The sequence below is a fragment of the Egretta garzetta genome, unplaced genomic scaffold (assembly GCF_000687185.1).
Source record: "Egretta garzetta isolate BGI_Z169 unplaced genomic scaffold, ASM68718v1 scaffold79, whole genome shotgun sequence".
NCBI classification, from domain to species: Eukaryota; Metazoa; Chordata; class Aves; order Pelecaniformes; family Ardeidae; genus Egretta; species Egretta garzetta.
This window is the reverse complement of record NW_009260791.1, coordinates 3,431,270-3,438,612: the sequence shown is the minus strand read 5'-3', so window position 1 is coordinate 3,438,612 and position 7,343 is coordinate 3,431,270. Positions and strand designations below refer to the sequence as shown.

The 7,343-nt window shown below is 58.6% G+C and overlaps 2 protein-coding genes across 2 annotated transcripts in view; both read right to left on the bottom strand.

The window, feature by feature from the left end:
* The window catches only part of RPS6KL1 (ribosomal protein S6 kinase like 1), a 17,066-nt gene extending 14,342 nt beyond the window's left edge, over positions 1-2,724 (bottom strand). Inside the window, exon 1 of the mRNA XM_009646597.2 lies at positions 2,658-2,724. Coding sequence (XP_009644892.1) covers positions 2,658-2,724 — 67 coding nt within the window. The remainder of the gene's footprint in view (positions 1-2,657) is intronic.
* A 202-nt stretch (positions 2,725-2,926) lies between these two features.
* The window catches only part of PGF (placental growth factor), a 6,494-nt gene continuing 2,077 nt past the window's right edge, over positions 2,927-7,343 (bottom strand). Inside the window, exons 2-6 of the mRNA XM_009646596.1 lie at positions 6,959-7,155; positions 5,411-5,487; positions 3,863-3,892; positions 3,710-3,772; positions 2,927-2,948 (exon numbers count right to left, since the gene is read on the bottom strand). Of these exons, the coding sequence (XP_009644891.1) occupies positions 2,927-2,948; positions 3,710-3,772; positions 3,863-3,892; positions 5,411-5,487; positions 6,959-7,155 (389 nt within the window). The remainder of the gene's footprint in view (positions 2,949-3,709; positions 3,773-3,862; positions 3,893-5,410; positions 5,488-6,958; positions 7,156-7,343) is intronic.

Below are 7,343 nucleotides of genomic sequence, written 5' to 3'. Positions count from 1 at the left end.
GGGGGGGGGGGTGGGGCCGGGGACACACAGACAGTGGCTGGTCCCCTTGAGAGGGAACATTGGTGGTGGCTGCAAGCCCTGAGTCCAAGTGCCCCAGCAGGCCCCCACCCTGACCCTCATATTACCATTGGGTGCAATGTCCTGCTGGAAGTCCCCATGACCCCGGCATGAGGAGGGTCCCAGGGCTCTCCCCTGTGGCAGGGACATGCAGCAGTAGGGAAGGGAGCTGGTCCTCCCCTGGGCACGTGATGCCTGCAGCAGCCCCAGGAGAGTCGGGAAGCTGCTAGGGCTCATCAGGCAGGTTCCTCTCACCAGTGAAGCCTCAGTGAAACACCCCTGGAGCCAGAGGGAGCCCCAGCACCTAGAGACACTAGCTCCCAAACCTCCCATGCCTTCCTCTGCTCCTGCCCCAGCTGATCCTCTCACCGCTGCTGCAGCAGGACAGCCACATCCCTCCCAGGCACCCGCATCCTTGCCATCCACCCTGACACCCCATGCCATGGGAGAAGCAGGGGATGAGGCCGCACACAGCACCCAGGGGACTCGGACAATGCTGGGGGAGAAGCAACTCAGCAAGGCAGGCACCCGGCCCTGCCGGCTCTGGGCAGAACTGCCTGAAAACTCTCAGTGCCAAGCAGCAGCCGAAGAGGTGAGGCCAGACACCAGGCACTGTTAAGAAAAGCCACTGGGCAGGAGTTTGTTTGAATTTTTTTTTTTAAGCCTCATCACCACTCTTGACAAACTTATTTTTATTAATTAACATCCTTGGGTTTACGTAACTTCCTTTTTAAAGGTTTAATACTACTGCGGTGAAACTTTTACTGTTAAGAACCACACAGAAACCATCACGTTCCCTCAAGTGCTGCACACAGTTCTCCCTGGCCTCTAAGCACAACCAGCCGGGCTGAAGCAGCACACAGGGATGGGGAGAGCCTGCACGGACCATAATGGGCCACCAGAGCTAGGGTGCCATGTGGCCCATGCAGACCCTGAGCGGTGTGGGAAGGGGAACAGCGAGTCCCCCTCACCCATGAGGCAGCCAAGGAGGAGCTTCTTGAGCCATCCTTGAGGCAGAGCCCACTTAAGCCATGCCCCAGGACACTGTGAATGCCAGAAGTGGAAATGGGTTCCAAAAGGGATCTAGCAAGCTCCTGGAAGATATGCCCAGCTGCAACTTGCTCAGTCTATGCCCTGCTGCATGGTAGCAGCATGGAGGTTCCCATTGCCTCGACACCCACCACCAGCTTTCCCTGCCAGGGTACTGCTGCCACGGGACCTGCCCTGTCCCCATGTCCTCGTGCCAGCCCCAGGCGGCACCAGAATTACAGCTCTGAGGGAGCCTGCCATGTCAGATGTGGGGAGGAGCTGCCTTGGACCCCATCACCTGCATACCTTAGGCTCCACTCTTTTTCCTCAGTGCAGGATAAACCACAGGTCACCTCATTTGATTGTAACATCGAAGCCTTTGCCCTCCAGCCTTTTACTTGAAGCTTTCAAGACTAAGCCTTGATTTTGCTTTAACACCATGCAAGGGGTGCTGCATGAGCATGCTGGTGCCCAGCTTGCTATTAGGGTTTCCAGCAATGTTCACTGCTCCAGTGTGTGACTTGCACAGAGCAGGACGGGATGCATTTGGCAGCCAGCCCCATTCCCCTGCAACGGGGGCAGGAAAGGTGAGAGGAGGAGCCCCAGGGGCACTGCTTAAGGCACGCAGGAACGGGGGCTGGGGCTGCCCCTGGACCTGGGCATGGACCTGGCTGAGCAGGGAAAGCAGGAAACAGCAGCACCCATGACCACCTGGACAAGAGCCACCAGCCCCCCACACACCCCAGGGTGGTCCCAGTAAGAGAGAAGGTGAATGAGCCTTGGTGGGGTGCTTCTTGGGTGGGAAGGCCCCCAGGCAGCCTGCCCCAGCTGCACTAACCTTGCGTCAGCCCAGCTGGGGAGAAGGAAAACTACAGGACAGTGAGCCAGACATTTGGACTGGGGTGAGAACAGGATGGGGATGGTGAACAGGGAGAGATGCCAATCCCATGCCATGGTGTGGAAGAGAAGGACAGCTCCCCTAAAGGTCTCCCAGTGCCCACCTGAGCTCCAGCACATGGGCAGCCCACAGCCTGGGAAGCAGCTTTGTCCTCACCTGCTGGTTGCCCATCTCCAGCATCACACCAAGGGCAGCCCCTTGGGTGTTGCATATGCTGGGGACAAGCTCTGGGCCACCACAGGGCTGCCCTCCTCCGGCCTAGGTGTGTACTTATGGGGAAAAGCCCTGCCTGCAGCTGCTGGAAAGCAGACAGGAGTGCTCACGCTGCCAGCTCCTGCATCTGACCACCAGGTTTTATTGAGCAGGGCAAGGCTGGGATGTGGCTGAGTACGTGAGGAGCCCTGGCCACCCCAATTCCCTCCCCTTCCCCAGCAGGAGGGCTTCCCAGGCAAGCTCCCTGGCACCCTCCTGGGCTGCACCGTGCCAAGGCTGGGACGGACACAGCACTACAGCCTTGCCTGCCCCAGGTTTCCTTCCTCCCCAGCTGCATGGCGCTGGCAGGACAGAGCAGTTTTGCAGCTGCAGCCCTCCAAGCCGTCTCTGCTTGCCCCCCCACATCACGCTGTCCCCAGCCAGCTCCAGAAGTGCATCCACCAGCTCCACTCCTCATTGCCTCCAGGATGCCGTGAAACACCAACACACTGCTTGAACTCCTCATCTTCAGCCCCAGGCCTGGTCATGGGTCCTTTTGTCCTGCTGCCGACAGCACAGGTGGGACAAGGGAGTCCTCAGTTCCAGGCTGCATTCCCACCAGAGCCAAGCAAGAGTCCAGCTCCCCACTGCTGTTTGGAGGGGCACAGCTCCACAAGCCCCCCGCACCAGGGGGAAACTCAGCTGGCTCAAACCCAGGCGGCAGGAGCAAGGCGGGGGGCAGAGCGGAGGCTACCTGCGTGGCGCACCACATCTGCAAAGAGAGCACAGCATGGGGTGAGTGCTGTCAGGATGGTGGGGGGGACACCAGGACCTCCAGGCTCACCCGCTCTGCCCCAGGTCCCCCCTCCCTGTGCCCAGCCTCTCCAGCACCAAACCGTGGGGTAGGGACCACAGGCAGCCTCTTCACAGGGAGGAGCAAGGGTGATGGGGCTGTAAGAGGTGGCTGAGCCCCGAGCAGCAAGCTTCAGATGAAACAGGTAAATACAATGGGAAAGTGCCAGCCACAGGCACCATACCCCAAAGGCATCTGCAGCAAGAGTCCAGCCTGTGCTGTTACCGCAAGTGGTTTGAGACAGTCAGCTAAATGTAAGGAGGGAAAGGGTAGAGTAACCCAAACAACGACCAGCCAAGGACTGCAGGAAGGACACAGCTGGCAGCAAGATGAGGCTGAAACTGGAAATTCATGGATCCAGGAAAGCCAACATGGTCTGTGACAGCAATAGAGCTATAAACGTCAAGTGACCCAGCCCATCCATCCCCACCCTGGGCGGGACTGGCTGGCTTTGAGCAGCTGAGCCTGGAGACTAATGAGCGCCTATTGAGCCTTCAGTAGAAGTCCCATTTCCCCACAGCTGCCCACTGTCCCCGCCATCCTGCTTTCTCCTGCATCTGCCCTGTATAAACCCCTCGCTGCTCACAGAGTCAGTAAAGACCTAAAAGCTTAACAAAAGGTTCTCATCCCAAAGAAGTGAAGCCAGAAGACACCACCCATACCTGCCCCTGCTCACTTACAGTTCACAGTCTTTACGTCTCTTCTTGTCTTGTCTTCTCTTACCTCGGCCCTTGGACCTCCTCCTTCGAAAGGGAAGTACCACAAGAGAGGCTGATGCGTGGGAGATGAGACCCACAACCCCAGCCAGTAACGCCACCCCTGATGTCACTTACCTTCCCAACCTCATCATGTCCTGCCGGGGCCTGTGGGGCAGGAAAAGGACAGATTGAAGTGGTTACTCAGGCAATACTATCTGTTGAGCTGCTGGAGGCGGTTTATCGAGATGCACCAGTGCGCAGCACAATCTGCCTCTTATCATTTATGCTTAAAACAGAACCAGTATGTCTTCTCTCCACACCAGCAGCTCCTCAGCCCAGAGCTGATTGCAGCAGGCAGAGAGAAGGCAAAGGCAGCAAGGGGGCAGGGGATGGCCAGCTTGGGCGACTCCCCTGGGGATGTGACATTTTGCCCATGAGGCTGGCAAGCACAGGTTCAGTTTCAGCTGCTCACAGTGACAGCTTTCATAGCTCAGCTGGTTAAACAAGATGCAACATCCTGAGTAACACATGGGATTTGCTGCAAAGTCTCAGTAGTGGTTCTCAGACAGCAGCCACGACATACTTGGCTTCAGCATCCCCTGTAGGGGCCAAGGCCAGGACATCCACCACGCCTACACTAAACTTCAAAGGGGAGTGATGTAAAGGTGTGGAAGGCAGCTTAGGGAGAAGCTGAAAGGTGCTGAGAAGCAAGAATTTTACACAGATTCAAAGGCAGCCTGCACAAGTACTCATAGGCGATCCCCTGGGAGTTACCCTAGGTAGGAAAACCACAACAGGCTCAGGAAATTCCCTGCACGGAAAATAGCTGGAAGTGGAGCAGGGGAAGTATCACATGTGCTTCTTCCAACTCCTTCTTCTACATCTACCGACAGATGCTCCAGAGACGGCACAGAGCTGGACAGGCCTTGAGTCTGCTCCAGCAGTCGCTCGTATGACTGCAGGGGAATACCGACCCAGGGATCCTCAGGCTCTTCTTCCAGGCAAGGATCACATCTAACAGCTGCCCAGCAGGACACTCAGTCCCCAGTTTTCGCAATACTAAATCACCCTGGGGTCATGATGGAGAGCAAATGCCAGGATCCCAGAGCAGGCGGTGCTGGAGAGGCTCTGCAGCAGGGACAGCCCATGCGCAGCACTGGAGCTGCTCCCCTCTCCCATAGCACTGCAGCCCCCAGGCACAGGCCCCGTCCTGCCCAAGCTCTCACCACTTCTGGGACACAGTGAGCACCCCAAGGGGTTAACTACATGCCAGGAAGTCTGGTGCAGGTTGGTGCTGTGCATCCAGCCCAGGCCAGGGCTGTGCATCCATGCCAGGTTGGTGCTGCCAGAGGAGCACACACCAGGCATGCCAAGGTAGCCACAGGGATAGGGGGCACAGACATCCCTGCTCCTGGAGCCAGGGTGCAGCAGCAGCTCCAGCCCTGCAGACAGCGCGTGGTGCCTGACCTGGCTACACAGCACCAGGCACCCCCTTGGCTGTGGGGAGCAGGCTGCAGCTGAGCAAGGGCCATAAGCACCAGCAAACCCCAGCATGGAGACAGTGAGGGTGTCCTAGCACGGCTGGGGTGCCCCCAGGGCAGCCTTTCCCACACACAGGGTGAGCTGGCAGGGTTGCTCTTCCTGGAGGGGCATGGGGTGCAAAATAAGTTTGGGGGTCCCTACCTGCACTCGCACCGCTTGTGCTCAGTGAACGCCATCTCCACGTAGGGTGCCTCCCCGTTTGGCTTTATCTTCAGGAGCTGGAAGAGGAGCAAAGGTTACTTCCCAGCCGGCGGCGGGAGGGGGCTGGACGGGCTCCTGCGGCACTGCCTCGCTCCCCCAGCCTCTCGGGCAGACGCGTGTCTAACCTGTTCCTCGGGACCTCCGGCAACGGAGACTCCACCTCTGCACCCAGGCAGTGCCAGCCAGGCCTGGCTGCCCTGGTGGCTTGGGAAGCTCTGCTAGTGCTGCCCAGTGTCTTCAGGGCTGTATTTTAAGTCCCATGGTCTTGGGATTTCCCAGCCTTAGAGGAGATTTTTTTCTGTCTCTGCCTTTGTGGAGAGCTTTCACATATTTGACCACTTGGCACATCTCCCTTCTCTGATGGAAATATCCCCCTAGTTGTGTTTCCCAGACCATTCCCATTGCTGCTGCCTCCTCCTGGCCCCCTTTCCTGCAGCACTGATCCTGGAGTCAGTACCACAGTGCCTCCTGAGCCCAGGGGTGCAGGATTTGCCCTGTCACATGTCAGTACACAGCCCAGCCTGGAGTTTGGGTTGGATACCCAGGGGCTTCATGGGGTATGTTCATCATTGGTGTGATTCACACTAAGCCCCGCAGAAGTGCCTGGTGTTGCCACCCCGCACCAGCATCCCTCTCGTGGAGGGAGACCTGTGCTTAGTGAGTTGCCTCCTGCTCACATCAGGCACTGCTCCAGCCCCATCAAGAGGTTTTGGAGACTCCCACCCTGCCTTCCAACATGCTTTCAAGCCCTGAGGGACCAAAATCACTGGTGATTTACTGCAGGCTCTCTCTAGTCCATCACCTACAGCAAAGCAGAGCTTTTCCCTGCTCCCTGCAGCAGTACCAGGTTGATCCCCCTGGCAGTGTGGCACAAGGGCTGCAGTGTGAGGACAAGGGCTTCCTGGTGCATGGGAAAGAGCTGACCGGCAGCTTGTCTGCAGCCTGGGGGATCTCCCACCCCACTTCATGCAGCTCCCACAGCAGGGACTGGAAACACAGCTGGTGCAGCCCCTCATGCTCACCGCACCCCCAGCACACATTCACTGTCAGCACCACCATGGGCATCTCCTGACACATGGGAGCCTCGCTTCTCCCTGTGAATTCAGGTACAGCACCTGCTTGGCTCCAGCAAGTGGAGTCATGGGCAACTGGGACCCCCCCCAGCCCTGCTGCAGGACAGGGAAGGTCTGGAAAGGCGATGGCAGTCAACAAGAAGGACCATGCAGAGAGGAGAGGGCAGGGAAGCAGGGAGCGAGGCCAGTACTACCAAGGGTGTCACCTGGCCTTGGGGACAAGCCCAAAGAGCAGCAGAGGGACCCTCCTGGTTTGGCACACATTTGTGCAGTTGCGAGTAAACCCCCTCCCCGCTATTATCCATGCCGCTAGGATGTCTGGAGGATGTGAAGTTGCAAGTTCACCCTCCCAGTGGTTGGCAAGAAGCCCACCACCTCCCTGGTGCGGCCACAGCCCCGCAGCGGCAGCGCTTACCTGCAAGGTGACCGTGCTTGTCTCCACAGGGACACAGCGGAGCCCCTCATCCCCACAGCAGCCTCCGCAGCGCTGCAGGGCGACGCAGGAGGGTCTGAAAATGTACTCCACCTCGTTGGGGAACTCGGTAACGACGTCCACCAGCTGCTCCAGAGGCCGGCAGAAACTACGATTCCAGATCTCCCGAAAGGTCAGGACTGAAAGAGACCGGGGTGGGGGGCTATAAGGAGGCACCCCGGGGAGGCTGAGCCCAGCCGGCCACTGCCGGGACAGGCGCAGCAGCCGTGGTGGGGTCCCACATCCATCACGCGGGCACAGGGGTGCAGAGGACCCCCTTGTGCCCCACTAAGTCCATCACCGCGCTGGTGCGGGGGCTCACACAGCC